This window comes from Corythoichthys intestinalis, chromosome 19 (assembly GCF_030265065.1).
Source record: "Corythoichthys intestinalis isolate RoL2023-P3 chromosome 19, ASM3026506v1, whole genome shotgun sequence".
NCBI classification, from domain to species: domain Eukaryota; kingdom Metazoa; phylum Chordata; class Actinopteri; order Syngnathiformes; family Syngnathidae; genus Corythoichthys; species Corythoichthys intestinalis.
The window spans coordinates 22,966,227-22,985,879 of NC_080413.1; the positions used below are offsets into that span (position 1 = coordinate 22,966,227).

Here is a 19,653-nt window from a genome sequence, read left to right on the forward strand (position 1 = left end):
CGGATAAAACAAATATATTTTTAGGTGAAGAGCAATTATAAATATACATGAGAAAACAAGACATTTCATTTAATCTTGAACCATTTTCAGTCAATCGATGTCTTTATTTTCGATGTATATTGTTGAAAACAGCCAACAATTGCATCTCAGATGTAACTAGAATAAAAAAAAGACCAATTCACTGCTTTCACTCAAAACGCATTTAGATTTTATTAAAAAAAAAAAAATATATATATATATATATATATATATATGCCTAAAAATGCTGTTACGCTTGATAACACACATCACTTAAAAGTTAGGATTTTTTCCCACGTTTCAATTGAATTTCTATTTGTGTTAAGCCATTTTTTTGTTCTAGTTAAGTTTTAAGTTAGTCTAAACTGTAAGTCCTGATAGGATTTTGAGTTTTTGCAGTGTTCAAAATAAATGTATGATACAGGCTGTATTGGAGCACATGCTGCACATTAGGGACCAGTGCTACTTGGTGTTTTATCCAGCAATGACTACTGAGCTAAAATTGATAGTTAGCATTTTTGAGTTTTTATTTTACACCCTCATCACTCCACAACGCTATGTTATGTTAAAGCCTGTATGTAAGACACGTTAGCCACGCATCGACAGTGGTCATAATTAATAGAAACCTAGCCCTCCGCAGGGCTAACGTTATGTGAGCTAGTGACAGTAACGTTAATCTTATTTATTAGCGCTTAACGCTCTTTATTGGCGCTTAGCGCTCTACTGCTTTAAGATGGCGGCTGTTTACTAACGCTGCCCAGACGCGGCCGAGTCTGTCATTTCGCATCTAGTTCAACATACATTTGATCTCTATGAGACTCATCAGATGCTACCTGCTACCAACGTAGCAGCGTGCAGGCTAGTATTTAGCAACGTTGGCGTCGTTTGTAGCGGCTGTCGGCTGCAGTAAGTTTTTTTTTTTCCCCTTCTTCCTCTACGCACGTGACATCAGCGCGTTGTCCCGCATTAAAAGTAGTCCGAGCAAAACGTGATGCTTAGAGCTGTCAAAATAAACGATTACTCGAGGTGAATAAAATTACTCGGATCAGTTTTTAAACTCGAGTTACTCGAGTTGCTCGAGTATTCGTTTCAGCTCTAGTAGCAACATAGTCTCAAAAACATGTTGTACCCTTTTAAGTTTTTTTAAGGAAAAAATGATTCAAGGAGGTGAAATGCTCTTTTTTGGGAAGAAAAAATTGCCAGATAAAGAACATACATACTTCTCCTTTTAGATATTTAATATTTGTCCATGCGCCATATCCATGCAAAGAGGCAAATGAACTGTCGACTCCATACGTGGAAATGGTTTTATTGGGTTTATTACACCTCATGGTAATGAGACTAGACCAGTGGTTCTTAACTCGGGTTCAATCGAACCCCAGGGGTTTGGTGAGTCAGTCTAGGGTTCCTTGAGGGTTAAGAGACACAGGGTCTTATTTTCAGGCGCTGACTAAATCTGGGTAAAGTGATGTTTCAGACCAGGTTTTGGACTGGTTAGTCCCCAGTTTACAGGCTTTATTCCAATTCTTTCAAATGCTAGTCCTCTATCTAATGGGAGGAGAAACTTTTACTCATTGGAAGGTTGTCTCTCACTTGGTATGAGGAAGTACAACAGACATACGGGTAGTGTGCACTGTGTTGCCAAAAAACAAAACAAAAAAAACAAAAAATTTGCATTACATTTTACCACACGAAAATATTATGTGAGGCAAGGATGCGATAGAATGAGAATGTCGACATGAAAACAAAAATAGGAACAGTGTGAAATAAATCGTTTAATTTCATTTTCCAATATGAAAAGCAAATCAAAATGCAAAATTATTTGTTGTAAATTAACACTGTTTATTGGATTAGTGAGAAGATTTATGTTTTTATTTTTTAACATAATGACTTTGTGTACAAATTTGGTGATAGTTTTGCGCAAGGTGTTTCATGAAATTTGATATCATTTAAGATGTAAACATGACAGAAACTGCATGGTCAAGGTTAATGCAACTAAGCAGGTCTAATATTGAACAACATAAGATATACTCCTCCAAATTTGAATGAGACATTCTAAGATATGCACACTGGGCCAGTCTCAGTTTAGTAGTCTAATGATGCTTCAGGCATAAAGATAAAAACATACATTTTGACCTGTATAATAACATGCTGTCCAAATGAGAATAAATTTGAATGGAAATTCACTCAGGTTTTAGCTTGTTAGCTTAGATATATCGATTTAGAAGTTGGAAAAAAACGATTTTTGTAATTCCAAAGGGTCCGGTTAATGCACGTGTGAAACTCATCGGGTTCAATACCTTTAGCAAGGTTAAGAAACACTGGACTAGACTATTGGCCAGCTAAAGACGCATGGTAAACAGTTACTTGCAAGCAATATTGAACTAAAAATTGTGTGCGTGTGAATTGTTCTGTACTGCTAGATACTTTGTGTATAACTGGGGATGGGGGGGCCTAAATGAACCTAAGGTGTTGAAACGTTAAAAAATAATTGAGATAAAATGAACTCATCACTCTATCTAAGGACTATATAATCACTGAATAAACAGAAAATATTTGCTGGGATGCAACCCCCCCACATCCATCATACTATCATCTTTTTAAACTTTTCACAGACTTATTTTGTTCTGGGGCTCTGTATGGACAGTATAAAGGGAATGTTCGTCTCTAAGGGACAATTTTCACAGAAAACAGCTACTGGAAATCTGTTTGCACAAAGTCTCCAGAGTCGCTTCAGTTTTATTTATTGATTTATTTATTTTTTCAAACGTATTTTAATCCAGCATATTGCGATCCAACAGGCCAAAAAACCAAATCCCATCATCAATTTGCTTGTCCTGCTTTGTACTTAATCTCAATATAGTATTTACTTGTGTATTATAGTCTCAGCACTTAATTTAGAACTTATGCTGACTTTGACATAAAACGATATAGGGGTTCGCTGTGTAATAACGTTGAATTATTGTACTTTTCTGACTTCCTTCAAGCTGTGGAGTCATTCTGTTTTATAGCCTGGATAAATGTGGACAGCATGGTTTCACCCATAACCAAAGGAGGGTCAGAAAGCGGAGTGACTTCGATTTGCTAACGTTGCACCGCCATCTAGCGGCAATCCACAGTCACGTTGGGAATGAAAACATTTTTAACACGGGACAGCTTGAGTATTATGAATGATTAACACATTAGCTGCCATTTAAAGCAAAATATGTCAAAAACATAAATATAACCCAAGCAAACATACAATGCTACTAATGCTTGCTACTGTTACAGTGGTATATATGAAAAAGTATCTGAACCTTTTGGAAATACAAAAATTTCTGCATAAAATCACCATCAAATGTGATCTGATCTTTGTCCAAATCAAACAGATGAAAATACAGCGTCTGTTTTAACTTAACCAACAAAACATGTATAGGTTTTCATATTTTATTGAGGATAGCATGCAAACAATGACAGAAAGGGGAAAATAAGTAAGTGAACCATCTGCCTATGGAAACAAAGAGCAATTGTAACCAATTTTTTTTACCAAACATTTTAAGTCAGGTGTATGCCCAATCACTCATGAGTGGTTTAAAGCTGCCCTGCCTACTATAAAACACACACCTGGCAAGAATTGTCTTGATGAGAAGCATTGTCTGATGTGCATCATGGCTCGGTCAAAAGAATTGTCTGTAGACCTGCGATCAAGAATTGTTGATTTGTATAAACCTGGGAAAGGATACAAAACCATCTCTAAAAGTCTGGATGTTCATCAATCGACAGTCAGAGAAGTTATCTACAAATGGAGAGTTTAGAAGTTATCTAGAAATGGAGAGTTTGGCATTGTAGCTTCTCTCCCAAGGAGAGGCCGTCCACCTAAGATGACGCCAAGAGTTCAGCGCAGAATATTCAGAGGTAAAAAAAGAACCCTGGAGTGTCTGCTAAAGACTTACAGAAATCACTAGCACAGTCCAGTATCTCTGTGCACACATCAACTATATGTAAAACTATGGCTAAGAATGGTGTTCATGGGAGGACTCAACGGAGGAAGCCACTGCTGTCAAATAAAAACATTGTTGCTCGTTTAATGTTAGCAAAAAGGCACTTGGACACAAGTTTTGGCAAAATATTTTGTGGACTGATGACACCAAAGTTGAATTGTTTGGGAGTAACACACAACGTCATGTGTGGAGGAAAAATGGAAAAGCTCACCAACATCAACACCTCATCCCCACCGTGAAGCATGGTGGAGGGAGCATGATGATTTGGGGCTGTTTTGCTTCCTCAGGACCTGGAGAACTTGCAATCATTAATAGAAGGATGAATTAAAAAGTTCATCAGGATGTTTTGCAGGAAAACCTGAGGCCGTCTGCCGGACAGTTGAAGCTAAAAAGAGGATGGATGCTGCAACAAGACAATGATCCAAAACACAGAAGTAAATCAACTTCAGAATGGTTTCAGAAGAACAAAATACACGTTCTGGATTGGCCAAAATGTGATGGTTCACTTACCTATTTTCCCCCCTTCTGTTATTGTTTGCATACGATCCTCATTAAAATATGAAAACCTATAAATGTTTGGGTGGTTTTAGTTTAAGCAGACACTTTTTTTCATCTGTGTGATTTTGAAAAAGATCAGATCACATTTGAAGGTGATTTTATGCAGAAATGTGGGAAATTCCAAAAGGTTCAGATACTTTTTCATACCACTGTACCTTCTTAATGTCTGCTATCTTGGGCCTGTAGTCCATATATTCCACATATCACGTAAATCACTGTGTCTATATGGCTGATTAACACATTTTCCTTCATCCTGTTTGAGGGCCATGTGTACAAATCCCAAGGGATTATTTAGTTTAACCTTTGGCCACCATTAAATCATTACAAGGGTCCTCAGGGAGGATGTTGGGCTGACTCAGGATGTGCAAGCCAGGCTGGTGTCAGCTGCTGCTGGGGTGGTAATTGGAAACTTTTTTTTAAAATTAAAAAGTTAAAAAGTTGAAACACTATATTCTTCCCAGGGTACGCTTGAAATTGTGATTTGTGAAAATGTGATTTAATGGCAGTTCCCTTTTTTCAGTTACAGCAAAGTGAAATGTTAACGCGATACAACTTGATCTAGGAGCTCAGTCAGTTGGAGTCTCACTCCAAATCAAGCATTGAGAGGTCACCGTAATAGAAGATAATAGAAATTCAATATTTAACTCAAAGCTACGGTGACAATGTTCAACGTATTGTAGTGCCTTAAGGTGGTAATCAGTCTTTTTTTAGGGCAAGGGGTGTGGCAACACTTTGGCAGTCTTTACTCAGTCAGCATAAAAAAATAACTACAAAATAAAATCAACTTAAAAATACAATTACTATATTTTAAAAAGAAAAACCCTTTTAAAAAGATTAAGAAACAGGCTGTGACCCACAAGTACAAACCATAAAACATCCGAATGATCTTAAAAATGGTATCCGTTCTTCCCATGTTATCTGAAAAACATGGAATAAAATAATAAAGTGTACTTTGCTAAAAGTCCATCTCTTAATAAAAAATGCATTAAAAGGTACAGTGTTTTAACTTGAGGATGTTGCCCTTGTGCAAATTGAGTTTTTTTTTCTTTTTTCTAGCTTTCGTCAGGTGTCTGCACCCTGCCATCTCCCAGGAGTCTCTCCCTTTCGGCTGCACTGCTATCCTCCTCTACAGCTGCCAGTGCAGCGCAGCACGGTATTCTAGCCAGGATGGGGCGATGCAGTCCATTGTACAGCGCAGTTCCGACCAGCAGAACCAAAAACCCCAGCACCTGCAGTCCGAGGAACTGCTCCCAGCCCAGTGCCAGGCTCACCGCCCAGATGACCAACGTTCGCAGGCTGTCCAACACCATGCGAGTGGTGGCGCTTATCTCCTTGGTGACGCTGATGCCGGCGAAGTTGAAGAAAGCGATGCTAACCGTGTTGCCCAGCAGGGCCAGTAAAATAAGAGGGCGATATCCGATTTGACAGAAGGCATCAAGAGCGTCCTCCAGAACCTGTCGGGGGTTATCGCTGAAATCGCCCACGTGGATGAAATACATGGGGATGAGCAGCAGTGACAGAACGACAAAGCCAAAGAAACCTAGGCAAAGAAAATAGTGGACAATCTATTATCTGTTTTCTATTTTGATCGCGGGGAATGTAGAAATCCCTAATATAGATTGACTGGACACTTTTTGTTTTAATAAGACTTTTTGATGAATAGGTTGTGTGGATGAATTTAAAGTATAAGCATGACATTGCAAGTTAACTACTGCATGTAAACATACACTGTTTAGCTTATTCTATTTTGTGTATGTTATTGCAAACTCTCATGTTAGTTGACATAATCAACAAACTACCATCTCTGCTTCAAATGTGCCTTTAAAAACATAACAATGAATATAAAGGACACAAAAAGTTAATCTTAATGTTCTTGAACTTGTTCAGTGTTTGTTCTTTGATTTATTGGCAATATGTGCTGCTGATGTAGCTCTTTGAATTCTGCAGTATTGACTTCCTTTTTTAGGTTATCGACTACTGAAGCTGTTGAGTCAAAAAATTTGCCTTACCCTCAGTTCCAACAGCCCGCAGAGGATGGACATCATGCTTGTAGACAAACTTTTCCTCTAGGACCATCTGCACTGCCACGATTACTTGAGCCATAATGATCAGGAGGTCGCCTAAAGGAAGCAACAAAGGAGTTGATTAGTACTGTCAAATTTATCGCGTTAAAGGGCGGTAATTTTTTTAAATTTATTAATCACGTTAAAATATTTGACGCAAATAACACATGCACGGAATGACCCGTTCATGCGTTGCCTCAAACAGTTTACAATGACTCCGTTTTAGCACACTAAGAGCGAAAAGGCAGAGAAATGCGAGTGGACACAGGCGTTCATTGGACCCCACCTTTTATTGGCTTAAGCTTTGGCAACTCTTCACAACAATTATAAGTATTGTGGTGAATGACGTGGGGAAGAATGACAGGAGACAATCTTTTTCTTTACACGCTTAATTGAACACAATGCAGATCATACTGTATACCATTTGTAGCCACCACTGACAGTCATGGTTGCCCAACTTCCCATCATGCATTTCGGCAGAGCAGATAAGTCGCTACAGTATCACTTACTGAAAGCGCAACAAAACAATATTCCTATCTCTCACAGGAGACAATCTTTTTCTTAACATGTTCAATTGAACACAACGCAGAACATACTGTATACCATTTGCAGCCACCACTGACAGTCATGGTTGCCCAACTTCCCATCATGCATTTGGGCGGAACAGTTAAGTCGCTACAGTATCATTTAATGAAAGCACAACAACAATAATATTCCTATCACTCAAAAAAATGTTCACAAAAAGAAAAGCGCTCAATGCAAAGAGAACTGGCATTCCCAATCAATATAGCTATCCAAAATGCACATAAAACTTACTCAGACTTAGCCTTGGCTAGATCTCTAATTAATTTAAAACTCTCCATTGACAACTTGAGGTGTATTTCAATCACTAACTTACGTAGTTAAATACACCAGTTTATTTTTTGATTGAAAATTTTACTAATTTTATTAAAACGAAAACATTAAGAGGGGTTTTAATATAAAATTACTATAACTTGTACTCAAATTATCTTTTAAGAACTACAAGTATTTCTATCCGTGGATCCCTTTAACAGAAAGAATGTTAATAATGTTAATGCTATCCTGTGGATTTATTGTTATAATAAACAAATACAGTACTTATGTACAGTATGTTGAATGTTTATGTCCGTCTTGTTTCTTATCTTTCCATTCCAACAATAATTTACAGAAAAATATGGCATATTTTAGAGATGGTTTGAATTGCAATTAATTAATTTTTAAGCTGTGATTAACTCGATTAAATATTTTAATCGTTTGACAGCCCTAGAGTTGATATTAATGTCTGCAAATTTACCCTCTCTAGAACATGTACCTCCACTTGACATTTCGCTAGGTAGCTACCAGATGAAACACCACCCTCTGCTGGTTGCTTCTATTAGTACAGTTCCACTTTTGTACAATATGTAGATACTGTACCCTATTACTTACAGTGTTTCCAACCAAAAAATATGGTTGTAAACCAACTCCTCACCTGTGATGACATCACTGAGTTTATGAGTGTCATCATGATGTCCACTGATGAAGTCGGCGAGGCCCACTATCACCAGTCCTAGGATGGTGACAAGAATTCCAATCCATTGACTGGGCAGCAGCCGGCGCCCGAGAAACGCCACAGACAGTAGACCCGTGAAGATGATGACGGCTCCGCGTAACATTTGGAAGCTGGATGCACTGGTCATGTTGAGAGCTACACACCAACACAGGGAATTGATATGGTGGTTAAAGGGTCTTATTACAATAATGATATACAATTTCTTGGGGTTAATTTGCCTTAATTATGTTATTTTTATTCATAATATATATCTTTGTTATGCTTTAAATGTGATTAATGTAAGGGAACATTTTCACATTTCACAGTTCCCAAATTTCACATTTTTACCCTGATTTTACATGGTCAAGTAATTTATAATATCTAATTATCTAATATCCAATTATTAACCTAATATGTTCTTGAGGCATATTATTTTCATATAACAGCACTCTTACTGGAGCACATTATTTCTCTCACTCAACTCCCATATCTCGTTACTTGAGTGATGTACTGCACCACGTTGGTCATACATACTACTGTGCTGCAACAATTAAATTTGACAGTTGCCCTTTGTTAAAATGTTGAATTTGCAACACAAAAAAGGAGAACTTAAACTGAACTCATAAGCATATTAAAAGAGGTAGTGTAAAATCTGTGCTGACTTACCGACATACATTGTTGAAGTAGCCAACATGTCACACATGGCGGGAGGGAAGAAAAGAAGAGGGTTGAAACTCTGGCCAGGGTTCATGCTGGGTTCCGGCCTGCGCCGGTCATGGCAAAGTAGGATGTAGAAGACACCCAGACAGCTGAATTCTCCCAAAAACATCCCCACTGCCTGGTTAAGAGATATACACATGAAGAGCAAAATAATTAGAATGTGATTTTTGTTAAACAGCTCAACATCTGAAAGTACTGATATTTACTCTTCTTGCAAGTATCACTTCAAAACTAAACCAAAGCAGTTACCTGGACAAACGGGTGCGCGAAAGCATGTTCAGGGTCACCATTGCAACCCTGCGCACTGAACGTGTCTGCCCATCTGTCACAAAAGAAGGGTCAGTTAAGTATATTTGCTCTATACACAACAAAATTTTGGCTTTTATTTAACGACAACTAAGGGAATAGTTGGTATCTACAAATTGTCAGAACCTTAGGAAATCAATAATATCCATCCAGACATTTTTTGTCCTGTTTATTATCCAAGAAAAGATTTTTGGGTGAAAAAACAAACCTAATTATAGCAACTTAGTGTTCACAAATGTTTTTGGACATTTTTAATTTAATTATGCACAATAGCACGAGGTTTTAATCAGACCATAAGCGGAAGCATAACTGATGTGTCTGTTTCAGCGTCTAAGACATGAGACCAAAAGTGCTGACATAGCACTTCCCTCCAACTCGCTCATCACGACATTTATTGCAAACCAGACTTTGTCACCCTATTCCTTGTGTTTAATATGGTTCAGTAAAGCAAACAAGGTGCAACGAACGCTGCATGCTGTATCCATCTCATGTGACTGACTGTAGTGAAACTTTAGCTGTTAGTAGCCTTATGCGTGTGCCTGTCTGCAATTTGACCAGCTTGTAAAATCTGTACTGGATAAATTGAACTTTAAACTGCATTCATTGGGGCGTGGATGTTGCTCAGCTGACCTGCCGACAGTGAGATCACAACATGAGAATCAGACAGCGGAACGCTGACATCACACAATTGTCAGGGAAGTCAAGGAAATTGATCAAACCTACATGAGTTCCTTTTTCCTGTACTGACATTTAAAGTAGGGCTGCAGCTATCGATTATTTTAGTAGACGATTAATTGATAAACTAGTTAGTTCTTTAAAAATACCTGAGCTGAGTCTCAAATGGTATAAAAAAATAAATAAATGAGGATCTAAGTACAACAAAAGAACAGTTGGCTAACTTACACAGCAAACGTCTGCTAGCTTAAATGCTATAATAAAATGCAAACTTTTTTTTTTTTTTTTTTTTACAATGCTCTTAACAAATAGTTCAAACACATATTCCAACAAGAAACGGCTAAACATATCTATAAACGACATTAAGAATGCATTAAAGCATGAGCTCAAACAAAAACTTATGTTGGTCTTAACAGGGAGTAACTGGATTCAGCCATGTGAAATGAGTTATTTCATATTCATTGTTGCCACTAGAGGGCAGTGTATCCACACAAATCAATAAAACTAAATGCAAACACTTTCAAAACAAACCATTACAATGCTACTTGAATTAATCAAATACTCAAAGCAGTAAAAATTTATTCTAATCGAAAAAGTCGAGTTGATCGAATAATCGTTGCAGATTTAATTGAAAGTAAAAAATAAAATAAAGAGACAGCATTCTATGAAAAGTACTCTTACAATTATTCAATATTGTTCTCATGTGGTTACAGTCAACGTCAGTTTATTTTCCAACTACATGGGGTTCAGTAGCTCCAAAAATGGTAAGAACCACTATTACTGTGCATGTCTGCATTCTCGCAGTCGGACATTAATGACGTCACCAGCCACAACAAAGCGTCGCCATATTGAAATGGGGGCAAAACACGAGTCACAAGCAGTTGCTCTGTCGTGCATTGTAGTACAAACTCGTTGAACTTTTGTCTTATTTGCGGTCTTTTTTTCCGTCGGAATGACTAAAAGTTGCAGTGTTGCGGGTTGTAACACAAGGAAGAGTTCGGAGCCACATTTGAAGTTCTTCGTTCTTCCTCGTGAGAAGAAAAGGTAGCAATTAATCGAAGAACAGTAAAAGAAGACGGTTCCGTGGACCATTCTCGCCAGTGGGAACCTAAATCCAGGCACATTTACTTTTGCAGCCGACATTTTATTACTGGTGAGTAAACTTTAATCGTTTTTTTTTTCTGCCCCAATTAGCTGCTAGGATTCAATAGACTAGGCAGTGGTTATTATTACTGTAACCGACAACTCGCAAAGCGTTATTTTTCTTTTGCTGTGAACTGCTCTGATTGGTCAATCGGTATATTATTGGCCTGGTGGGAATTGGTTATTTTGCCGTGACGTGACTCATGCACTGCGTTCTTGCCTCGTGACACATTTAGTTGTACTACCACTGTTCACGGCTAAATAACGCTTGGAGGCGAATTACTGGTTACGGTAGAAATAACTGGTAGTATATACGGAGTGATTTTCTTAGTTCCACACAGTCAATATTCCACGTAATTGATAAAGGTCAACTTACTGGGTGACTTTATGAGGTAGTTGTAGATGTTTCCGAACTCCACTGCAGGCAATTCCTTTGGATTGTTTATCCAGCTATCAGCTGCGACTTCGTATGGGCAGATTATACGCAATATACGCTAATTTTAAGCTGTATCGCCTCCTCGCGTCTGTCGGCAGTGACTCGTTATAATAATAAGTCACGTTGAAGACGTTTTTATGAAAAAAAGACGCAAAACACAGCTGAAATATATGAATTTCAGACAACATTTGTCTACGGATGTTTACCTGTGCGTGCCCCTATCTCAAAATGGCGACACGTTACTATGCAAGATGACGTCATCGTGACATCACGCCGACTGCGAGAATATGGGTCATAACTGAGGCTACGTCCACACGTAGCAGGGTATTTGGCAAAAAGAAGATATTTTTCTACGGTTTGACCTATCATACACACGCGCACGCAGATTTAATCCAGGGTTCTTAAAAACGACGGGGAAGGTGAAGATTTGCGAATTCTGCGTTTGTGGCTCCATCATGTAGACACTGATAACCGAAGATTTACGTCACTGGCTGCGACAAATTTTGTCCTCACGTCACACATGAGACCAATTTTTACATTTGAAGTATATGAAATAGGCGCTTTTTTGCTTCCATTTTTTTTTTTTTTTACAACGCTTGCTGTGCTTGTTATTGAATAATGGGTATTTTGGACAATTATTTTACTGTTTTGAATGTACTTAAAAATGAATAAAAGCGGTTGGCTGTGGAAGTTTTTTGTTTTTCCTACACAAACGTGCAGGTGTGGACGCAATTATTTTTCCCCGACGTATTAGGGCAGAATCCTCGTTTTTTTTTTTTTTTTTAAACGGCTACGTGTGGACATGGCCTGAGATAGAGCCGATCCCAGCGGAATTGTGACTTGGTAAGGCAGGACCTATTCTCAGCCAATCAAGACCTAATACTCTTATCAAATGTTATTGTCCTGATGAGCCATAACTAAACTATAAATAAAACAAAAATGAAATTAAATCATTAAAAGCACATTTTATTTCTATTACATTTTTAAAATGTGACTCAGCTGTCCATTTTCCCCTCAAAGTCAAATTTGGCCACAGATATTATCCCAGGTTGGATGAAAAATAGAACTTCAGACTCTAGCACTTACCAGTTGGCAGTTACAGTGCTATGGCTGTAGTTGCATGCCCTGTGACCGATTATTGCCTTGCTCATATCGAAAGTGGCGGTCAGCAGGGATGAAATAGAAATTCAGGCATGTTTTGAACACCCCACGTTGCTTATTACAATGTCACTGCTGATGAAACTTGTTTCCCTCGTGGCAGTACTCTTATCTTACTTTACATACCACAATGTCTATCAAACCAGTCACTTTACATACCACAATGTCTATCAAACCAGTCAGTGTTGTTTATCGATCAGGAATTATCAGTCTGCAGTTGTTTACATGTAACAACGATGGGCGAAAGGAAAGCATTAAAAGAAGCCCTACAAAAACTAACTTTCTTTGTTGTAAAAATTTTTGGTTTGATTTTTGGTACCACATTTTCATTTTGAGGTGCAGACTAAATACCGTCATCCCTACAATTTGCGTTAGCTTTACTTTAGGCTTAGCTTAGCATCACAGCACAAAATGAGGTTTAAAACCAAAATAAAACAAAGTGTACTTACTTGGCAGACAGTGTGTTAATAGAGCCAGTTATTAGCATAAGTCCCGCGAGGAACAGTTGGTATTTTGTCCACGCCATGCCGAGTATTGTGTTTGAGACAAATGAAGCCGGGTACGAGAGACCACCGAGTAGTCTTCTCTCTCGGTGGGATCCCAGCAGACTCTGAACGCCACATGACGAGTCAGTCAGCTGACTCCAGCGCCAACGACATGCTGCCTTCACTGTCCCTCGTAATTTTGGGTAAACTATAAAGTACAGAGTCTGTGTACACAATCCAAGTCATCACATGTCGAGTGAAGACAGCGATAAACATGTTGTATCACGTCAAATAAATGACACATATCTACGGATATTTGGAGTGCACTCCAACGTGGGACTTTAAACAATAGCTATTTGCTAAAGGTGGTTACAGCCACCTTTTTACCACATAGTAACCATAATTAAAGTTTCCAAGTTAGTTTCTTTTCATTCTTGTTTATATCTCAAAACTCATCAATAGAATATTGACGACGGTAGTTTTAATTTTTTTTTTATTTTTATTTTTTTAAACGGAGAGAAACAAATTTATCAAGACGGAACATACTGTCAAACACCAGGGGGAGACAAAGTCCGGCAACAATGGCTGGAAAACATCAGGCTTTTGTAATAAATAAATAAATAAATAAATAAATAAATAAATAAATAAATAAATAAATAAATAAATAAATACATACATACATACATACATACATAAATATACCTTTCACCTTTACAATTCAGCTGAAAGCATTTTGAACTTTATATCAAAATGGAGTAAAAAAAAAAAGCCAAACATTGAAAAAAGGAGTTGCAGCTACTGTGTGTGTCTTAAATATGTGTATTAAAATATTTTTTTCTGATAGAGGCCCTCTAAAACTACCTTGACTCGATATGATTTTAAAACCAATCAGTGCCACTGATTGTTCTTCTTTTTGGTTTAAATCTTTAAGAGTGATTTCTGAATCTGGGTCCAAGAACTATAATACTAATGACAACATTGTGTTCTTTGCAGAAGCAGAACCTTTTGACTTCCACTTTAGAATCAAATGCTGACATGGTGGAAGAAAGCATCATAGTCAGGCCTCTGAAATGTCACATGACAGCTTCGTGCGACTGCTGCTCGCAACCTTCGTGCACTGTGGCTCAAGCAGACCTGACCATTGTTTTGCACGAACACTGCTCATGCATTGCTCACTTGTGCATACTTTACACATGTCACTGATGACTCTCTACAGTTATATAAATTGCTAATTCAGCATCATCTGCTCATGAATGTCATGTAACCTGTACTGCTCTCATCTGTTCTATTAAGATGGATGTACAGTGTATTCTTAAAACCAAAACAAAACATGCATCTTAACGTAACATCAAATGAACTTATTTTGTCATTGTAACTGCATCTGTGAGAAATATGTTAAAAAACCGGGACTGTGGCGGTACTCAATCATACAATGACCATTAACACTCACATTCACACGTCCTGGCTTGATTAAGACATGTATTAAGCCAATCAAGGATGTTTTTAATCTTCAAACACCCTTTCAGAACTTTATAAATTACATTTCCCGAAATGAATACACACACGTAGATATGAGGTGTTGTTATCACTGTAATCACTGAAATGTGACAACTTTTGTGGCTGTGAAAGTTTCAGTATAGTCAGCGATATGTTCACCCTATCACTATCAGGTAATTTTTCTCAGTTACATCTATTTTTAGGAGTCTATGCCTGATGAGTAGAATTGTATTTTAATGAATCAGCAATGAGAACGATGAGTTTTACTTGCATATGTGTTTAAAATATGAAAAGTAGCAAGACAAAAGTGAGACTTCTAGAATACTTTTTCTTATTCTATTTTCCCAAAAAGCTTGTTTTTGAACTGGTAAATGTGACTATTTACTGTTTATAATTTAATTTGTCAATATCTCCATTAAGATTTCTGTATTACAGGGAAAAAAAACAAAACGTTTGATTTTTCTTAATACTATATCACAAAGTAATTTTCAATCTATTAAAATACATGACGAGACATTACCATACAGTCAATTTTCTACAATGAGTCTCTTCCTATCACTTCTTCATAGTATTGCAAGGCATTTAGAAACTTCATGTTTCATCATTCATTTCATTGCCAATCGGATCACTGATTAGTAACATGATTGACAGTAAATAACATTGGGTCTTGAATGACTGCTGGACTGTTGGAGATTAAGTAGGCTGAGTTTTAGTTCATAATCATATGGACAAGTTTATGAGGTACATCCACTTAACTTCCGCATTTCTGCTCGCGACTTCCGTTTTACACATTCTCCATCCAAAACAACAGTGGAGCTGGAGTAACATTACTCATCCAAATCCATCAAAAAAGACAATTTGGAAATACCGCTTCCATCTCCTATCATCACGACATGCGAGGACAACATGTTCATGAAGGCAGATGTGGAACCAAGCCCGTGCCACCACAAAGACCGGGTGTTTATGTAGCCATGTTGCCGCTGGTGTTATGGAAGGTATGTTCTTCCTATTTCTGCATTTTCATGTGTCCGGTGCTCAAAAAATACTAAAACTAAAATCGTGCGCATGAAACGACTTGTTGTCTTTGATATTGTTATTACGATAATGTAATAAATAATTCTAATTATGATGATGTTTAATATTATTTACTAAAACTACTGTACTGCTGTGGCTGCAACACATGCTATCTGCTGCTAGCTAATCAGTACGTGCAGGATGGCACAATTATGTAAACGGATAAATGCAAGTGTTACAATTTTTTTGGTCGTTTGTTTCCAGGTGGAAAACGCTGTTAGACAAGAGAAGACCACTCGATGTGCCTCACAGCAACACTACCTGTACGTCAATGGACATATATTAAGACAACGTGCGTTCTACTTTGATGATGATAGGCTCGACTCATGCTCTACCTTCGTAAATATTTTTCTAATAATTTTTATAAATTGGGATTTATTGACCTGTTTTGCACATGCACCAATCGTTTTAAATAAAACAAGCAGTGGAATCAGCAAAAAAAGAATGACATACTATTTTTGTTTATATGTACATATCTTGTAGTATTTCCTTCTAACAACAAAATCCGTGTCAGCCCTTCTGTGTTCGGCAACTGTAATGTTATTTGTAATTTCACCTCAATTTGTTGACTCAAGTGGCCGGCGTATCAATCTACTCCTTATTTCAACATGAATGATAAAAACAAACATACAATCTTTTATGTAGATCCTTAGTTTAAAAGTACATCCTTAACTTATTGTCTGCAGCTGTTGTCGATTTAAGGCTTATGGCGAGGTAGATCCACACTGGCGCTTTGAAGCTGGACGCTGTTCAAAACATACCACTTCCAACCATACAGTGGGGAGAACAAGTATTTGATACACTGCCGATTTTGCTGGTTTTCCCACTTGCAAGTCATGTAGAGGTCTGTAATTTGTATCATAAGTTCTCTTCAACTGTGAGGGACAGAATCTGATACAAAAATCCATAAAATAACATTGTATAATTTTTATATAATAAATTTGTATTTAACTGCATGAAATAAGTATTTGATACATTCCCAACTAGTAAATATTTCAGCTCTTAGTTCTTTTTTAAGAACCCCTCCTGTTCTTCACTCATTACCGGAAGTAACTGCACCTGTTTGAACTTGTTACCTGTATAAAAGACACCTGTTCACATGCTCAAACAAACAAACTCCAACCTCTCCACAATGGCCAAGACCAAAGAGCTGTGTAAGAATATCAGGGATAAAATAATAGACCTGCACAAGGCTGGGATGGGCTACAGGAAAATAAGCAAGCAGCTTGGTGAGAAGGTAACAACTGTTGGAGTGATTATTAGAAAATGGAAGAAGTTCAAGTTGACGGTCATTCTGCCTCGTTCTGGGGCTCCATGCAAGATCTCACCTCGTGGGGCATCACTGATCATGAGGAAGGTGAGGGATCAGCCCAGAACTACACGGCAGGACCTGGTCAATGACCTGAAGAGAGCTGGAACCACAGTCTCGAAGAAAACCATCGGAAACACATTACGCCGTCATGGATTAAAATCCTACAGCGCATGCAAGGTCCCGCTGCTGAAGCCAGTGCATGTCCAGACACGTCTGAAGTTTGCCACTGACCATCTGGATGATCCAGAGGAGCAATGGGAGAAGGTCATGTGGTCGGATGAGACCAAAATTGAACTTTTTGGTCTAAACTCGGCTCGTTTGTGTTTGGAGGAAAAAGAACACCATCCCAAACGTGAAACATGGAGGAGGAAACATCATTTTTTGGGGCTGCTTCTCTGCCAAGGGTACAGGACGACTGCACCGTATTGAGGGGAGGATGGATGGGGCTATGTATCGCCAGATCTTGGCTGACAACCTCCTTCCTTGAGTGAGAGCCCTGAAGATGGGTCGTGGCTGAGTCTTCCAGCATGACAACGACCCAAAGCACACAGCCAAGGCAACTAAAGAGTGGCTCCGTAAGAAGCATCTTAAGGTCCTGGAGTGGCCTAGCCAGATCTGAACCCGATAGAAAATCCATGGAGGGAACTGAAAGTCCGTGTTGCCCGGCAGTAGCCCCGAAACCTGAAGGCTCTGGAGAAGATCTGCATGGAGGAGTGGGCCAAAATCCCTGCTGCAGTGTGTGCAAACCTTGTCAAGGACTACAGGAAACGTTTTGTATCTGTACTAGCAAACAAAGGTTTCTGTACCAAATATTAAGTCCGATTTTTGTGATGTATCAAATACTTATTTCATGCAATTAAATGCAAATTTATTATTTAAAAATCATACTACGTGATTTTCTGTTTTTTTGTATTAGATTCCGTCCCTCACAGTTGAAGAGAACTTATGATACAAACTACAGACCTCTACATGCTTTGCAAGTGGGAAAACCAGCAAAATCAGCAGTGTATCAAATACTTGTTCTCCCCACTGTACATACCTTGTAGTATTTCCTTCTAACAACAAAATCCGTGTCAGCCCTTCTGTGTTCGGCAACTGTAATATTATTTGTAATTTCACCTCAATTTGGTGACTCAATTGGCCGCCGTATCAATCTACACCTTATTTCAACATGAATGATAAAAACAAACACACAATCTTTCGTGTAGATCCTTAGTTTAAAAGTACATCCTTAACTTATTGTCTGCAGCTGTTTTTGATTTAAGGCTTATGGCGAGGTAGATCCACACTGGCGCTTTGAAGCTGGATGCTGTTCAAAACATACCACTTCCAACCCTCTATATATAGGCGCTGGCAGGAGTTAACGCACAGCACAGACAGTCTCGGAGTCTCATCTACGTCGTACTGAATCCAGTTTTGGAAAATTCTGTGGTTTCCTCTGGTTTGATTTTGCAGTTTTAACTTTGTCAACACACTGCTTACTTCAACCACACTTCATGTTGTTCCGTCTAAACCGGAGGTTCAGAGCAGAAATTAACAAAAAAAAGCCCATGTTTTGCTCAGGGAACTGGTCGATAACTATTATGTGAAGTACTAACTTGCTTGTACATATATAAATATTTTGTAGTCCTCAATACTAATAAACCAATTGTATCAAAACAATTTTATTGTTTCCTCTCTTACCATAGGAACCATAAATCCAGTTCACTTGTCTTTTGTGAATTCCTTTAGTGGGCACCCAAGGGAGGCCTACCTCACACTGAAAAATTAAAGCACTCTCACCAACAATAATAAATACATTCAAGAATATATTTTTGTTTGTTTTCTTTTGATGTGTTGTGTGTTTGTTGTGGAAGGTATCTCTAAATGTTTCAAGAGAAGATAGTCTCATTTTGCTTTGTTTGCTGTTTTATTTCTCAATGTGACTTATTATCTCTCACACCAAGTTCACTTCAGGCAGAATGTTAACAAAATGCTTCATAACCCTGAGTGTGCGTTTTAGGATATGACCAATTCCCGCGGTGACGCGGTGACGTCTGACCCGCTGTCCTTTCTGTCCACTAGTGCTCCGTGATCATTAGCTACTGTATCAGCAACACGCCAGGGCGGTTGTTGTGACCGCGTGCGAGCCACCGAGGGCTGTCATTGGTTATGCAACCCGGACTCCAGCGGTGCTAATAGCCAGAACCGGTCTTTGCGTGGTCACAAGAGGCCATTAAAAACATGTCGCTTTAGAAAGAGTCTCATCCCCTTGAGAATTTAAAAGGAGGATTGAAATGTAAAAAGTTCTTTTGAGACAATCGGCCTCTTAAAAATTACCTGGGGCACAGCCACTTTATACGGTTTGCATAAAGTCCAAGTCCACAAAGAATTTTGGAAGGTGACTTTATGGCTTTTCCTTTCCTCCGAGACAACAGTCAGTGAATTCATATTCACACCAAGAGGTATAGTTCAGTTCAGCTTTCATAAAGCAGAGATGAATTGGCGTGAATTGCTTGCACTTTCTCAGAGGCAATTTTACTCCTACAAGTCTGCCCAGTGTTTATTGGCCTGCAGCAAACTACGGAAATATCATTGAATAAGGCCAGCACAAGCTGCTTAAATTTAGCCTACATTCTGTTACACTTTTCATCTTTAACACTGGATGAAGTTAGCCATTTAAACAGCCATTAGGTC

General features: G+C 38.3%; 1 protein-coding gene across 1 annotated transcript; it reads right to left on the reverse strand.

Moving 5' to 3' along the window:
* Positions 1-356: 356 nt before the first annotated feature.
* Positions 357-13,208, reverse strand: slc35f6 (solute carrier family 35 member F6). Its single transcript, XM_057823671.1, has 6 exons — positions 13,059-13,208; positions 9,141-9,213; positions 8,838-9,009; positions 8,112-8,327; positions 6,566-6,676; positions 357-6,096 (listed from the first exon to the last, which is right to left on the reverse strand). The coding sequence occupies exons 1-6, from the start codon at positions 13,133-13,135 to the stop codon at positions 5,609-5,611; spliced, it is 1,137 nt and encodes a 378-aa protein (XP_057679654.1). The 5' UTR covers positions 13,136-13,208; the 3' UTR covers positions 357-5,608.
* Positions 13,209-19,653: the final 6,445 nt, after the last annotated feature.